The 17,181-nt window shown below is 43.0% G+C and overlaps 1 protein-coding gene across 1 annotated transcript; it reads left to right on the forward strand.

Moving 5' to 3' along the window:
• The first annotated feature begins 855 nt into the window (after positions 1 to 855).
• On the forward strand, positions 856 to 10,378 carry slc25a11 (solute carrier family 25 member 11). The gene is made up of 10 exons (XM_034164759.1): positions 856 to 1,034; positions 5,184 to 5,336; positions 6,400 to 6,517; positions 7,271 to 7,359; positions 7,477 to 7,567; positions 7,750 to 7,840; positions 8,023 to 8,122; positions 9,676 to 9,727; positions 9,909 to 10,069; positions 10,126 to 10,378. Exons 1-9 carry the CDS (start codon positions 970 to 972, stop codon positions 10,062 to 10,064), a joined length of 915 nt encoding a protein of 304 aa, XP_034020650.1. The 5' UTR covers positions 856 to 969; the 3' UTR covers positions 10,065 to 10,069; positions 10,126 to 10,378.
• Positions 10,379 to 17,181: the final 6,803 nt, after the last annotated feature.

Consider the following 17,181-nt stretch of genomic DNA (forward strand, 5'->3'; position numbering starts at 1 on the left):
CATGCAGGAAGTAATGTCTCACTGCACCGCAGGACTCTGTTGTGGATGATTTATGTCTTTAAATTGGAGCTTCTGTAAAGCTTTTGAGAAGAATAAACAGGTTGGAGGGCCCTATCTGCAGCAAGTATTATGATGGGTGTGTCATAGTCCTTTGATAAAATCAACCAGCAGAGTGGCGCCTGGCTTTTCTTTGAAACCAGGGTGTTCCGGGTGCTCAGCACTATGGTATCGAGAAAACGAATGTAAGTGAAAGGATTTCTGCCGGATTCATACCAACTTGTCAGAGGGCAGAGCGAACACCAAAGCTCCCTGAGGTGAAACAGTATAAAGCTCCACAGTGACATTTTATTTTTATGTTTACTTTTAGTTGATTAAAAGTTGTTTTTAATTATGTTGTAATGTCTCTTGTATAATATACAACTTTTTTCCTTCCTTCTCCCGCTGTTTTTTATTACAGTGGTCACAATACATAGTCATATTAATACCACACTGTGCAGGCACTGATATGTGCAGGGGGGGGGTGCACGGGCGGCGACAGGTGCAGGGGGGGGGTGCACGGGCGGCGACCGGTGCAGGGGGGGTGCACGGGTATCGTTTTTAATCTTGTTAATCTGAAAATGAATGTTATAATAACATCTTTTTAATTAATACATTAATTTTATCAACTCTATCCAGAATCAGAATTGTCAAAGGTCAACAGGGCACATTCACTTAAATTTCCGAGGAGCCGTGAAGGCAGCGGAACAGTTTGTTTTCGTCTGTCTTCGTGTTTTTTTTTTTCCTGATTGGTTCGTTCCGGTTCGTGTCTTCGAGCTCGCCTCCTGATTGGACGGTTCCTGTCGGTGCATCCGGTTGAAGTGTGTGCGGAGTCACCTTGCTGTTTCTCAGGCTGCTGCTGTTGGACCGTCCGGCTCAGAGACAAACAGGCAGCGTGCGGGAATCTGACCGGAGACTCCAAGCAGCGGAACCATGGCGGAGGCTAAACCGAAGACTTCGCCGAAGGCTATCAAGTTCCTCTTCGGAGGTTTGGCGGGGTAGGTTCTGCAGCTAGCTGTATGCTAACGCTAATGTCAGCGGTCAGACGAGATCAGAAACCGGATTCACTCCGCTTCTGGTGCCGTCTGAACAGCAGCTACAGGTTGTTGCTCATGCCGGTGTACGGTCGTTGGGGGTTAGTTTGTTTTTAGTCGTAGTTTGTTGTCTTTTTTACGTAGTTCGTGACGTCAGCAGCGGGGCGGGTGTTAATTTTTGTCTTAAGTTTTGATCGGTAAGTAATTTGAACAGTAAACGGGTTTAAGCCTAACGGTCCGCCCACACACTGCCCGCAGCTTCAGGTGCAAGAGCTCGATTGTAACCAGCGTCACATTTCCCGTGATCCTCCCCGATTTGCCATCTTTGATGTGTACAGTGACATGTCAGGCCAGATATCAAGAAAGTCACTAGATGATGTATGTTACAAGTTTATTTTCTAAGTGATGAAATCAAAGCAGATGTTAGGATGTTTTTTGGTTGTATCTCACTGGTTCTGACGGCTCGGATCCACCTCCAGAACACAACAGAACCAGAACAAGTGACTTCACAATGATGCACGTAAAACCCCAGGGGTTGAAATAGTACGTGAATGTGCTAGTTTGTGCACATATTATTCAAGCGGTGCATGTAATTTTATACTGCACTACCACTGGTGCAAGTAACTTTATCCAAGTTTTATCAACTATAAGCAGCAGTAGAATGAACCAATAAAGGAATAAATAAGGGAAAAAAAAAAACAATTTCCAGTGTGTTGTCTTCATTTTCCCTGCGTTTTATGACTCTCACACACAGAGCGAGTTGCTGTGTTCTATTTGTTGTGTTCGCACGCGCACATGTAAACAAAGAAAGAAAAAAAAAAACCTGGCTGCCGCTGCGGGTCCTCTCTCTCTGTCTGCCCTCAGATTCTGTCATCATTGTGTTATAAACCAATCACCATTTGTTTTATTATACATCTGTGTAGTTAATAAAATTATCTTCATGGGCGATTAGTTTGTGTGCACGTGACAAAAAAAAAAACTGGCAGCTGCTGCGGTTCCTTTACAGAACCCGCGAGACGTCACTTAAAGTGATATTTTTTTCTGACCATGATAATTTCTGTGCGCGTTTTCCTTTAATTGAGCCCACAGATTAATAAAACATGCGCACGTTTTCCTTTCGTTCAAAATGAACTCCATAATATGACCTAAACTGTCATCCTGACGACACTTCACCCTCAGCATCCTTTTTAATGTGCTTAAACTCCAGATGATGTCATGCTGGGTAGCTGGAGTTCTCTATATGTCTTTGTGCGCCCAAACCATGATACACACTGACCAGATCCATTTCTAATGGGGAAATGTATCACACTGTCTGCTGGTTTGTTGGCTGATAGCCAACATTTATGTCAAGACAATATTGAGTGCACGTTTTACAAATTGTGGCCACGTTTAAGTAGATCATTTTACTCAAACAATGCTTAAAATGTGCGCACAATATCATAAAATGTGCGCACTGTCATAAACGTGCACAATATAGTAAAACGTGCGCACATTCTCTTCACATGCAAAACATTTTGCGATGACACTTCCAGGGCTCTGTAGTTCCTTGCTCTCTCTCCCTTCAAACTCTTGTCACAATTGTGTTGTAAACCTTTCACCATTTGTTTTATTATACATCTGTGTTGTTAATAAATAAAATAATCTTCATGGACGATTCATTCACACGTGCACATGAAAAAAAAACTGTCTGCTGCTGCTACTCTCCCCAGACAGGAAGAGTCTGACACATCAGAGGAGGAGTTTTAAGGTTGACATAAGACTGACTTTTGGTTGTGCAAGTAAAATTTTTTTTTTTTTGGTGCAAGTCATTTTTTTTGTTACTAGCACCAGTGCAAGTAGGTTAAAAAAAAATTGTATTTCGACCCCTGTACCCCCGTCACACTAGAGCACAAACAAGCCCGAATGCCATACAGTGAGGATTCGAATGCCAGTCGAGCTGCACTCAAATGCCTCATACAGCAGTCGGCACATTTGCGTGCCAGAGCACATGCATTCAACATTCATGTTGCACTCGTGTTGCAAAACAATCAAACGGCGGTCGGGTTGCAGTCGTACCGCAATCTGACTGCAGTCATAATATTCTTTTGCAGGTCGAAGCATTCGGACTGCGTTTGAGGTGCTGTACGAAGTGTTCGAGCACGTTGACTCCTGGCTGAATGTATCGGCCGTCCTTGCCGTCACACTAGAGCACACATGAGCCAGAATGCCGTACAAATTTACATTTGAATGACATTCTCGCGCTACCCTCTCTGGACAGATTTGCCAATGGTTGTGTGACTGTGCAACCATACATGCACAGTCACACGTCCATACACAACGTGTGTCAGAAACAGCACTCCAGATTAAAACAACAAGGGTTTTGGCAGACATTCATCCTGGAGAGAGGACAGGCGTGGGGCTTCCACATCTGCTTGAGCTGCTGCACGTGTGGTCAGCTGAACGAAGTGCCGCGCAAGCCCCAGGCTGGATCATCTACACACAATGACCGACGGTCATAACGGCTGTGTGTGTGCTCATAACAGCTGAGCATTCCACAGCACTCACTGTGCTACGCCCCCCTAAACAGCTGATTTCCACAGAGATAGACAGACAGTCAGAGTGCAACAGGGGGGCATCAGACCCATCTACTGAAATGTAATCACTTCATGGGTTGGATGTCATTCGACATCCAGCAGTGGGACACAGCAGGTCTTAAGATGTGCGGACTACAGCACTTGCTCTGCCGTGCCGCTCCCCTTGCTTGCCTTTCACCCAGACCTCGGGTGGCACATATGGCATTAGAGGTGCATTCTGTGGCATTGTGGGGTTTTATGCTGTGTTCTTTTTATTCTTTGTCTTCTTTATTTTATTTTGTTTTTATTTTTTTGTGTCTCGACCTGCACTCTGGGTAGTCGACTTGGATTCAGGAGCTGCTGCACTCTGTGCACAAATCATTCAAGCCGGCTTCGTGCCACATTCTGGGTATTGGTAGGACATTCGTACACGGCTCTACGAATGTCTGTCCCTCATGAATGCAGCTCGATTTCTGGCTGTTTTTTCCCATTCGGCTGATTTGTGCTCTGGTGTGTCGGGGCCTTAAGGAACGTTCATCAGTGGGAGCCTTACACATGTGGCGTTCACTGCGCACAGCAAAGCTGTGATGGTGTTTGGTCACATGATGCACTGAAACACACCTCCCCTTACCACTGGCAACCTGCCGATTATTGTCAGACTGTTGGAATTTTTTTTTTTTTCTCCCCAGCATAGGAAAACACTTAACCTGTTTCCAATCCAAATCTTTAATCCACTTCCAAACCAGATGACATCATTTAGTGTCATTAAGGGGATGATGTTAAATACAATTGATTTTTATTTATATAGCGCCACATCACAACAAAGTTGCCTCAAGGCACTTCACACAAGTAAGGTCTAACCTTACCTTACCTGACTGTTTTATTGATGCAGGGAGATCACTCCACAGAACAGAGGCACGATAAGAGAAAGCTCTGTGACTCTGTGACAGGATGGGACAAATCTTTGCTGTATTTTGCAGGTGGAAGAAAGCGATCCTCGTAATACTGTGGAGGTCAAAGGACAACATAGGATCAAAAACTACCCCAGGGTTCCTGACTGTCAGTGTGATGTATGACACGTGAGCCTAGACCAAGTGTTAGCGTTAATTGTTTTTAAAGAACTTTAAATGAACATTGAAGTGCAGTCCAGTCCAAAAGTATTTGGACAATCTACACATTATGAATTATGAATGGACAGGTCAGGGGACAAACATGTCCCTCAGTCTTTTGAGATGGTAAATCTGTCCAGAGAGGGTAGTTCTTAAAAACAGAGAATGAGACAAATGAGGGAAGCCACCAAGACACCAGGCACCTCTGAAGGACTTGCAGGCTTCTGTGACTGACTGGAAAGACTCTCCAAAGTGTAGTTTATGACTGCTGGACCTTCAGTCCTACAGCTTCATGGTGGAACAGAGGGACAGGATTTTCTTCAAAAGAAGACATGAAATTTTAGCTGTGGTTTGCCAGAAGGCACACGGGAGACTGAAGCCTCAGTTTGGTTTGTTGAATCACTTGAAGTGAGTTCTGGCTCTAAACCCGTTTGGGTTTGTGTGTTGTCCAGGATGGGGGCGACCTTCTTTGTGCAGCCGTTGGACCTGGTCAAAAACCGGATGCAGCTGAGCGGTCAGGGGACCAAAGCGCGAGAGTACAAGACCAGCTTCCACGCCGTCTTCTCCATCCTGAGGAATGAAGGCGTGCGAGGCATCTACACTGGGTAACTATGACATCATCAGACTCCACACCTGCTGCTTCCTTACCTGCAAACTTTCAAATTAAAGCCATCATTAAACTGTTGTTACAGTTTGAAAGGTTTAAATGTTTCAGATCAGTTATAAAATGTCAACAAATTAAAAAGTGTTATCAGTTTAAAAGTTTAATTTTCAGGTTACAAAACATACTGATTTATTTACATGTGTGCTTTTTGTTGGATATTGACAACAACCCAATTTAATCCAACAAAAGATTCAGAGCGTCTTGAAAAGGAAGCGGTCAGAGATTAACTGCTGCTTTATTCAACATTTGCAGAATATTTTGTACATTATTATTATTATTATTATTGTTATTATTATTATTATTTTATTTATTTTCATCAGAGGTTTTTGTGACATTTTTGTGGTTATGTCCTGGATCTCGATTAACCTGTTGAGTCAGGCGAGGTTGTTTTTAAAATAATAATAACCCATTTTTAGGACTTTGTATAAAAATGTCTGGATGAGTCTATAAAGGGGCAGAGACGATGGATTTAACACAACCAGTTTTCACTAAATGTCTTGATCCAGTTCCACACAGACCAGGAACCGTTAAAGTCTGACAGGGGTTACCTCATCTTTTATTGATTGATTGATTGGTTTTATGGATAACTCCGGGTATCTGTGTCGCATGAAAACAGGAAACTGCAGCTTTGATTGCTGTTAAAAGACTCAACTTTTGTGATGTTGTTTTTCTCACAGGTTGAATAACAACAATAAAAGCAACATTACCTGCAGATAAAAAATAAGCAGACCCTCCAAACCCGAGTCTGGTCACCTTTGGCCCTCTGTAATCAAAAGTCAGCATTCAGCCAGTGCTTGGACCTGCAGCAGGTACGGCGGCTGCGTGCCGCTGTCACGGCCCGGGGTTAAAATTTATCATCAGTCTGTTACCCAAGAGAACAGACGAACAGGAGCCCAGTTTACCACCTGCGTGTCAACGCAGCATCAGCACCCACCCGTGAATTTAGAAGAATTTAGAAATCAAGGGTTCTTCTTAGTAACCACGCCCCCTCTGCTGTCTGTCAGTCTGTCTGCAGGTCTGTTACGGCAGGCCACCTACACCACGACTCGCCTCGGCATCTACACCATCCTGTTCGAGAAGATGACAGGGTCTGATGGACGGCCGCCCAATTTCTTCAGCAAGGTGGCCAGATAGCAACGCACCCAACAGCGCACGCAACAACACGCTGCACTGACATGCTGCAATGCACACAACAACACATGCAATGACACGGTGCAACACATGCTACAATAACACGCGGCGACATGCTGCAATGCATGCAACAACACACTGCGACATACGCTGCAGCGCATGCTGCAATAACGCACGGTGACACGCTGCAATGCACACAACAACACATGCAATGACACGGTGCAACACATGCTACAATAACACGCGGCGACATGCTGCAATGCATGCAACAACACACTGCAACATACGCTGCAGCGCATGCTGCAATAATGCACGGTGACGCTGCAATGCACGCAACAACACGCTGCGACATACGCTGCAGCGCACGCTGCAGTAACGTGCGGTGACACGCTGCAATGCACGCAACGACACACTGCGACATATGCTGCAGCGCACGCTGCAATAACGCGCGGTGACACGCTGCAATGCACGCAACACGCTGCGACATACGCTGCAGCGCACGCTGCAGTAACGCGCGGTGACACGCTGCAATGCACGCAACACGCTGCGACATACGCTGCAGCGCACGCTGCGGTGACACGCTGCAATGCACACAACAACACGCTGCGACATACGCTGCAGCACACGCAGCAACAGGAGGAACACACTGCAACGCATGCAGCAGCACGTGGTAGTGAATGCAGCGGTGGTGCACAGCTTGATGCACTCTATTTTTCTGTGCAGTAACATATGCTCCCCCTGCAGGCTCTGATTGGTATGACAGCCGGGGCCATCGGAGCGTTTGTGGGGACACCAGCAGAGGTCGCTCTGATCAGGATGACGGCTGACGGACGGTGAGACGGTGATTCAGTCTGACTCAGAGCTGTCTGACATTTTTCTCCTCTCAACACCATTTAACAGCAGGACTGAAAAGTTCATGTCATCGTGTGTGTGTGTGTGTGTGTGAGAAGTCTGCCTGCAGACCAGCGGCGAGGCTACACCAACGTTTTTAACGCTCTGGTTCGGATCACCAGAGAAGAAGGACTCACTACACTGTGGAGGGTGAGTCTGTGTGTTTCAGCTCATGTAAACCAAAAACCTGCCACTGAGTCATGTGTGTGTGCGTGTGTGTGTGTGTGTGTGTGCGTGTGTGTGTGTGTGTGTGTGTGTGTGGTGTGTGTGTGTGTGTGTGTGTGTGTGTGTGTGTGTGTGTGTGTGTGTGTGTGTGTGTGTGTGTGTTCCAGGGGTGTGTCCCCACTATGGCTCGAGCGGTGGTGGTGAATGCAGCACAGCTGGCATCTTACTCTCAGTCCAAACAGGCTCTGCTGGACTCGGGTAGGGACACTTTTGTACATGTTCCCTTTTGTTCTGTCTCACTGAAGTCTGGAGAGGAGCCAGAAGGTTTGAACTTCCTGTCCCCGCTGGCCACTTCCTGTGCTCACTCAATCACATTCTGAAGCAACGGTCAGCAGAGCAACAAAATGCAACAAGCGTCTCCAACTTTGTGTCTCTCTCAGGTTATTTCCGCGATGACATACTGTGTCATTTCTGTGCCAGTATGATCAGTGGTCTGGTTACCACGGCAGCATCCATGCCTGTGGACATTGTCAAGACCAGGTGAGACGCCACAGGCTGTTCAAACCCACAACCGTTTGGATCCACTTGAAAGGAAACACTTCAGAAGCTCTTAAAACACATTTAGAAACCAGTTTAAAAGCTGCTCAAACATTTAAAAGTTGTTAATGTAGTTTAAAACCGTATGAATCTGTTCATGAGCCATTAAAACTTTTAAATGTTGTTAAAATATGTTTTAAAACAGTATGAATCCATTCATGAGCCATTAAAACATTTAAAACTTGTTAATGTAGTTTAAAACTATGAATCTGTTCAGGAGTCATTAAAACATTTAAAAGTTGTTAAATATATTTTAAAACAATCTGTTCAGGAGCCATTAAAACATTTAAATGTTGTTAAAATATGTTTTAAAACAGTATGAATCTGTTCAGGATCCATTAAAACATTTAAATGTTGTTAAAATATGTTTTAAAACTGTATGAATCTGTTCAGGAGCCATTAAAACATTTAAATGTTGTTAAAATATGTTTTAAAACTGTATGAATCTGGTCATGAGCCATTAAAACATTTAAATGTTGTTAAAATATGTTTTAAAACAGTATGAATCCATTCATGAGCCATTAAAACATTTAAAACTTGTTAATGTAGTTTAAAACTATGAATCTGTTCAGGAGTCATTAAAACATTTAAAAGTTGTTAAATATATTTTAAAACAATCTGTTCAGGAGCCATTAAAACATTTAAATGTTGTTAAAATATGTTTTAAAACAGTATGAATCTGTTCAGGATCCATTAAAACATTTAAATGTTGTTAAAATATGTTTTAAAACTGTATGAATCTGTTCAGGAGCCATTAAAACATTTAAATGTTGTTAAAATATGTTTTAAAACTGTATGAATCTGTTCAGGAGCCATTAAAACATTTAAATGTTGTTAAAATATGTTTTAAAACTGTATGAATCTGTTCAGGATCCATTAAAACATTTAAATGTTGTTAAAATATGTTTTAAAACTGTATGAATCTGTTCAGGATCCATTAAAACATTTAAATGTTGTTAAAATATGTTTTAAAACTGTATGAATCTGTTCAGGAGCCATTAAAACATTTAAATGTTGTTAAAATATGTTTTAAAACTGTATGAATCTGTTCAGGAGCCATTCAAACGTTTAAATGTTGTTAAAATATGTTTTAAAACTGTATGAATCTGTTCAGGAGCCATTCAAACATTTAAATGTTGTTAAAATATGTTTTAAAACTGTATGAATCTGTTCAGGAGCCATTCAAACATTTAAATGTTGTTAAAATATGTTTTAAAATGGTACAAATCTGTTCAGGAGCCATTTAAAAGCTCTTAAAACGTGTTTTAAAACTAATTATAAAAAGTGCATGAATCATTTCAGAAGCTGCTAAAACATTTGAAGGCTGTTAAAATGAATTTTTGAAATGATTGGAACCAGATTTTAAAAACCATTCGTTTGGACTTGTTGATTAGCCAGTTTGCATGTTTTGTCTAAAAATAAGTCACTTAAGTTTGTGCAATATAGAAAACATCACACTCATGTGTTCACGACATGAACACTGTGTGTCTTTTCAGGATTCAGAACATGAGGATGATTGATGGCAAACCAGAGTATAAAAATGGTTTGGTGAGTTAAAATCGATTTTAACATCACAACCTGTCCTGCTCATGCTAACGCTAATGGTAAAATGAACAGCTATTGAAAATGACTGTTTTCGCTTAGTTTGGCTAACTGTGTGCCGCGACTGATTGGTTGCTAAACCACGCTAACTCATTGTTGACTCGTTGCTCCGCCTCTCTCTTTTTAGGAGGTTTTGGTTCGTGTTGTGGGGAAGGAGGGCTTCTTTTCCTTGTGGAAAGGTTTCACGCCGTACTACGCTCGCCTCGGGCCGCACACGGTGCTCACCTTCATCTTCCTGGAACAAATGAACCGCTTCTACAAGACCTACGTCCTGGAACGTTAACTCACTCAGACACTCAAACCAGACCTGAGTCCTGGTCCGCTGACTGACCCAGACACTTAAACCAGACCTGAGTCCTGGTCCGCTGACTGACCCAGACACTTAAACCAGACCTGAGTCCTGGACCGCTGACTGTCCCAGACACTTAAACCAGACCTGAGTCCTGGACCGCTGACTGACCCAGACACTTAAACCAGACCTGAGTCCTGGACCGCTGACTGACCCAGACACTTAAACCAGACCTGAGTCCTGGACCGCTGACTGACCCAGACACTTAAACCAGACCTGAGTCCTGGACCGCTGACTGACCCAGACACTTAAACCAGACCTGAGTCCTGGACCGCTGACTGACCCAGACCTGAGTCCTGGACCGCTGACTGACCCAGACCTGAGTCCTGGACCGCTGACTGACCCAGACACTTAAACCAGACCTGAGTCTGGACCACTGACTCAGAGAAATTCCCAGCATCAAATCCCCCACGACTCAGTTTTACAAAGTGAACCTGGGCTGCAGATCAGACTTAAAGGAGCAGTGATGCATTCTGGGAAATGGAGGTGCTGCTATGGTGTGGTCCTGTTCCTTTAAGTTGGACACCATGTTACGTGTGCACTTATGTACGGGCGTGATCTTCACATGGATCGTCCCAGCGGATGAGGTTTGATCTAAAAACCTGATTGTTTGTATAAACCTGTAAAATATTCAGTCTTAGTTGTTGAAATTTGATCCATCTCAGCTGTCCCCTCCCACTGCCCGCTCCCACAAAACCTGGCAACATGAGATGGCATTGGTAACCATGGTTACAACCAGGACACTGGTTGGGGGAGAGGAGAGGGGGGGCAGTGGGTGCAGGAAGAGGAAGTGCTGAATAAACTGCTGTGAGCCACAGTCGGTTCGTTGTTTCAGTCAAATGTCTTTGTCTTATTAAAGCTGAACTTAAAAAAAAAAAAAAAAACTGCCTGTGATTTGTGTCTTGTTAAAATCAAAATCACCCTTCAAAATAAAAGCCATGTAGCTTTACTTGTCCAGCAGGGGGCAGTAGGTTTACTCTGTACCTCTTTATGCAAAAGTGAAAAAAAAATTACTCATAAAGAAGCAACATCAGGCGGGCAGTACCCTGCCCCCCAAGAATCTGACTCCGCCCCTGCCTGCTGAGAGGCTGCAGGTGTATGAGGAATTTACAACATGGGCGGAGCTTTGTGATGATTGCCATCAACTTGTGTTGTGGAGGTGAAGAAAATCCTACGATAACCAGCAGGTTGGGCGGAGCCACGAGCCCATGGTGGGGCGGGGCTTAGTGTAGCAGCAGTGACTCATGGGTGGAAACGTTTGCATTATCTGGAGGTGTTTCAACCGGAACCCACAGCGACTCCAATTTGGAAATGCCAAAAGGCCTACCTTTCAAAATAAATTCAACAGCTCAGGTGTTCCTTCAAAATAAAAGATGTGTGCTTAATATTTGGACAAATAACATTTTCTGTTTGGTTGCCAGTGTGTGAGACATGCTCTGCCCCAGAGCCCCTGAGCCAGAGCACTGATCTGAGTGTTCACCAACAGAGGGCAGTGCAAATATTTTTAAATAGTTTCTGTGGCTTTCATTGAGTTTGTGAAAATAAAAGATGAAACTGGGACAATAAACAAATCTCAATCCACCAAAGTGGAGTTGAGTAAATACGCAAATTTTGATGCAGAGAAAAGTCTGAGTGAAGCAGATGTTCCCCGCTGAGCCGCACCAGAGTCTAACTGAAACAATAGGTTTGTTTTTATTTATGTCCCGTTTGCTCACAGACGGTTTGTGTTCTGAAATAAATAAATTTGAATAGTGCATAAATATGTGAAAAAATCTAAATGTTTTTGTTTCACTTATGGAAGCAGTACTGTGGAAAAACGCTAGGGGCAGATTTTCTGCTGTGGTCAGGTGACATTTCCACTTCACTCTTTAAATAACCTTTAAAAAAACAAAGTTTTATTTTGAGAACTTTACTGCAGAAAGAATCCAGATGAGCTTGTGGAGCAGCAGCAGGTTTCTCCTCCAGTTATGTGATTAATCAGATTCACGATCAAATCAGTTTTCTGGAGATGTCAGAAACAAACACAAAAGGCTTTTAATTCAATACAGGTTTTATTTTTCTGTTCTGTCAGTACAGTAGAAGAACAAAGTGGACTCTACGTGTCGGTAATCAGCCGCAGACGCTTATATTTAGCCTGAAGAACTTCACGGGACACTTGATGACCTTTGGAGGGAATTCTGGGCCCTGATCACGTTTCTCCTCCAGATGAACTTTGACCTTCTCTGTGTGAGGGTTCATCTGACAAGAATCAGAAACATACATCCTGAAACAATCAACTGCTTCACTACTTCTAATACTCCAACAGCTGATTCACTACTTGTAATACAGCAACAGCCGATTCGCTACTTGTAATACCCCAACAGCCGATTCGCTACTTGTAATACCGCAACAGCCGATTCGCTACTTGTAATTCCCCAACAGCCGATTCGCTACTTGTAATACAGCAACAGCCGATTCGCTACTTGTAATACAGCAACAGCCGATTCGCTACTTGTAATACCCCAACAGCCGATTCGCTACTTGTAATTCCCCAACAGCCGATTCGCTACTTGTAATTCCCCAACAGCCGATTCGCTACTTGTAATACCGCAACAGCCGATTCGCTACTTGTAATACCCCAACAGCCGATTCGCTACTTGTAATACAGCAACAGCCGATTCGCTACTTGTAATTCCCCAACAGCCGATTCGCTACTTGTAATACAGCAACAGCCGATTCGCTACTTGTAATTCCCCAACAGCCGATTCGCTACTTGTAATACCCCAACAGCCGATTCGCTACTTGTAATACCCCAACAGCCGATTCGCTACTTGTAATACCCCAACAGCCGATTCGCTACTTGTAATACCCCAACAGCCGATTCGCTACTTGTAATTCCCCAACAGCCGATTCGCTACTTGTAATACAGCAACAGCCGATTCGCTACTTGTAATACCCCAACAGCCGATTCGCTACTTGTAATACAGCAACAGCCGATTCGCTACTTGTAATACCCCAACAGCCGATTCGCTACTTGTAATTCCCCAACAGCCGATTCGCTACTTGTAATTCCCCAACAGCCGATTCGCTACTTGTAATACCGCAACAGCCGATTCGCTACTTGTAATACCCCAACAGCCGATTCGCTACTTGTAATACAGCAACAGCCGATTCGCTACTTGTAATTCCCCAACAGCCGATTCGCTACTTGTAATACAGCAACAGCCGATTCGCTACTTGTAATTCCCCAACAGCCGATTCGCTACTTGTAATACAGCAACAGCCGATTCGCTACTTGTAATACCGCAACAGCCGATTCGCTACTTGTAATACCCCAACAGCCGATTCGCTACTTGTAATACAGCAACAGCCGATTCGCTACTTGTAATACCCCAACAGCCGATTCGCTACTTGTAATACAGCAACAGCCGATTCGCTACTTGTAATACAGCAACAGCCGATTCGCTACTTGTAATACCCCAACAGCCGATTCGCTACTTGTAATACAGCAACAGCCGATTCGCTACTTGTAATTCCCCAACAGCCGATTCGCTACTTGTAATACCGCAACAGCCGATTCGCTACTTGTAATACCCCAACAGCCGATTCGCTACTTGTAATACAGCAACAGCCGATTCGCTACTTGTAATACCGCAACAGCCGATTCGCTACTTGTAATACCGCAACAGCCGATTCGCTACTTGTAATACCGCAACAGCCGATTCGCTACTTGTAATACCGCAACAGCCGATTCGCTACTTGTAATACCGCAACAGCCGATTCGCTACTTGTAATACCGCAACAGCCGATTCGCTACTTGTAATTCCCCAACAGCCGATTTGCTACTTGTAATACCGCAACAGCCGATTCGCTACTTGTAATACCCCAACAGCCGATTCGCTACTTGTAATTCCCCAACAGCTGATTCGCTACTTGTAATACAGCAACAGCCGATTCGCTACTTGTAATACCCCAACAGCCGATTCGCTACTTGTAATACCGCAACAGCCGATTCGCTACTTGTAATACCCCAACAGCCGATTCGCTACTTGTAATACAGCAACAGTCGATTCGCTACTTGTAATTCCCCAACAGCCGATTCGCTACTTGTAATACAGCAACAGCCGATTCGCTACTTGTAATTCCCCAACAGCCGATTCGCTACTTGTAATACCCCAACAGCCGATTCGCTACTTGTAATACAGCAACAGCCGATTCGCTACTTGTAATACCCCAACAGCCGATTCGCTACTTGTAATTCCCTCTTAAATCCTCCAAACCGTGACTATCCAGGGTTGGGACCAGGAAGCAGAGTTGTAGTCTTACACACCTCTCTGCAGCTTCTCTCCCCCTGCCATCCCCTCATTACCCCATCCCCATAGAGACGGTGCCTGCTGCCAGACCACCAATAACCAGTAAAAATCTATTTAAGCATAAAAATTCAAAAAGAAAAAATAATATAGCACCTTCAACTGCTCCACAGACTAAAACAGTTAAATGTGGTCTATTAAACATTAGGTCTCTCTCTTCTAAGTCCCTGTTAGTAAATGATATAATAATTGATCAACATATTGATTTATTCTGCCTTACAGAAACCTGGTTACAGCAGGATGAATATGTTAGTTTAAATGAGTCAACACCCCCCAGTCACACTAACTGTCAGAATGCTCGTAGCACGGGCCGAGGCGGAGGATTAGCAGCAATCTTCCATTCCAGCTTATTAATTAATCAAAAACCCAGACAGAGCTTTAATTCATTTGAAAGCTTGACTCTTAATCTTGTCCATCCAAATTGGAAGTCCCAAAAACCAGTTTTATTTGTTATTATCTATCGTCCACCTGGTCGTTACTGTGAGTTTCTCTGTGAATTTTCAGACCTTTTGTCTGACTTAGTGCTTAGCTCAGATAAGATAATTATAGTGGGCGATTTTAACATCCACACAGATGCTGAGAATGACAGCCTCAACACTGCATTTAATCTATTGTTAGACTCGATTGGCTTCACTCAAAATGTAAATTAGTCCACCCACCACTTTAATCAAACTTTAGATCTTGTTCTGACTTATGGTATGGAAATTGAAGACTTAACAGTATTCCCTGAAAACCCCCTTCTGTCTGATTTCTTAATAACATTTACATTCACTTTAATGGACTACCCAGCAGTGGGGAGTAAGTTTCATTACACTAGAAGTCTTTCAGAAAGCACTGTAACTAGGTTTAAGGATATGATTCCTTCTTTATTATGTTGTTCAATGCCATATACCAACACAGTGCGGAGTAGCTACCTAAACTCTGTGAGTGAGATAGATTATCTCGTCAATAGTTTTACATCCTCATTGAGCACAACTCTGGATGCTGTAGCTCCTCTGAAAAAGAGAGCTTTAAATCAGAAGTGCCTGACTCCATGGTATAACTCACAAACTCGCAGCATAAAGCAGATAACCCGTAAGTTGGAGAGGAAATGGTGTCTCACTAATTTAGAAGATCTTCACTTAGCCTAGAAAGGAGTCTGTTGCTCTATAAAAAAAGCCCTCCGTAAAGCTAGGACATCTTACTACTCATCACTAATTGAAGAAAATAAGAACAACCCCAGGTTTCTTTTCAGCACTGTAACCAGGCTGACAAAGAGTCAGGGCTCTATTGAGCCGAGTATTCCTTTAACTTTAACTAGTAATGACTTCATGACTTTCTTTGCTAATAAAATTTTAACTATTAGAGAAAAAATTACTCATAACCATCCCAAAGACGTATCATTATCTTTGGCTGCTTTCAGTGATGCTGGTATTTGGTTAGACTCTTTCTCTCCGATTGTTCTGTCTGAGTTATATTCATTAGTTACTTCATCCAAACCATCAACATGTCTATTAGACCCCATTCCTACCAGGCTGCTCAAGGAAGCCCTACCATTAATTAATGCTTTGATCTTAAATATGATCAATCTATCTTTATTAGTTGGCTATATACCACAGGCTTTTAAGGTGGCAGTAATTAAACCATTACTTAAAAAGCCATCACTTGACCCAGCTATCTTAGCTAATTATAGGCCAATCTCCAACCTTCCTTTTCTCTCAAAAATTCTTGAAAGGGTAGTTGTAAAACAGCTAACTGATCACCTGCAGAGGAATGGTCTATTTGAAGAGTTTCAGTCAGGTTTTAGAATTCATCATAGTACAGAAACAGCATTAGTGAAGGTTACAAATGATCTTCTTATGGCCTCAGACAGTGGACTCATCTCTGTGCTTGTTCTGTTAGACCTCAGTGCTGCTTTTGATACTGTTGACCATAAAATTTTATTACAGAGATTAGAGCATGTCATAGGTATTAAAGGCACTGCGCTGCGGTGGTTTGAATCATATTTATCTAATAGATTACAATTTGTTCATGTAAATGGGGAATCTTCTTCACAGACTAAGGTTAATTATGGAGTTGCACAAGGTTCTGTGCTAGGACCAATTTTATTAACTTTATACATGCTTCCCTTAGGCAGTATTATTAGACGGTATTGCTTAAATTTTCATTGTTACGCAGATGATACCCAGCTTTATCTATCCATGAAGCCAGAGGACACACACCAATTAGCTAAACTGCAGGAATGTCTTACAGACATAAAGACATGGATGACCTCTAATTTCCTGCTTTTAAACTCAGATAAAACTGAAGTTATTGTACTTGGCCCCACAAATCTTAGAAACATGGTGTCTAACCAGATCCTTACTCTGGATGGCATTACCCTGACCTCTAGTAATACTGTGGGAAATCTTGGAGTCATTTTTGATCAGGATATGTCATTCAAAGCGCATATTAAACAAATATGTAGGACTGCTTTTTTGCATTTGCGCAATATCTCTAAAATTAGAAAGGTCTTGTCTCAGAGTGATGCTGAAAAACTAATTCATGCATTTATTTCCTCTAGGCTGGACTATTGTAATTCATTATTATCAGGTTGTCCTAAAAGTTCCCTGAAAAGCCTTCAGTTGGTTCAGAATGCTGCAGCTAGAGTACTGACGGGGACTAGAAGGAGAGAGCATATCTCACCCATATTGGCCTCTCTTCATTGGCTTCCTGTTAATTCT

Source organism: Thalassophryne amazonica, chromosome 23 (assembly GCF_902500255.1).
Source record: "Thalassophryne amazonica chromosome 23, fThaAma1.1, whole genome shotgun sequence".
Taxonomy (NCBI): Eukaryota; Metazoa; Chordata; class Actinopteri; order Batrachoidiformes; family Batrachoididae; genus Thalassophryne; species Thalassophryne amazonica.

Coding starts and splice junctions, on each gene's coding strand:
- slc25a11 (XM_034164759.1), top strand. CDS start 970: ATGGCGGAGGCTAAACCGAAGACTTCGCCGAAGGCTATCAAGTTCCTC. Junction 1,035..5,183: donor CTCTTCGGAGGTTTGGCGGG/GTAGGTTCTGCA, acceptor TGTGTTGTCCAG/GATGGGGGCGACCTTCTTTG. Junction 7,568..7,749: donor GACTCACTACACTGTGGAGG/GTGAGTCTGTGT, acceptor TGTGTGTTCCAG/GGGTGTGTCCCCACTATGGC.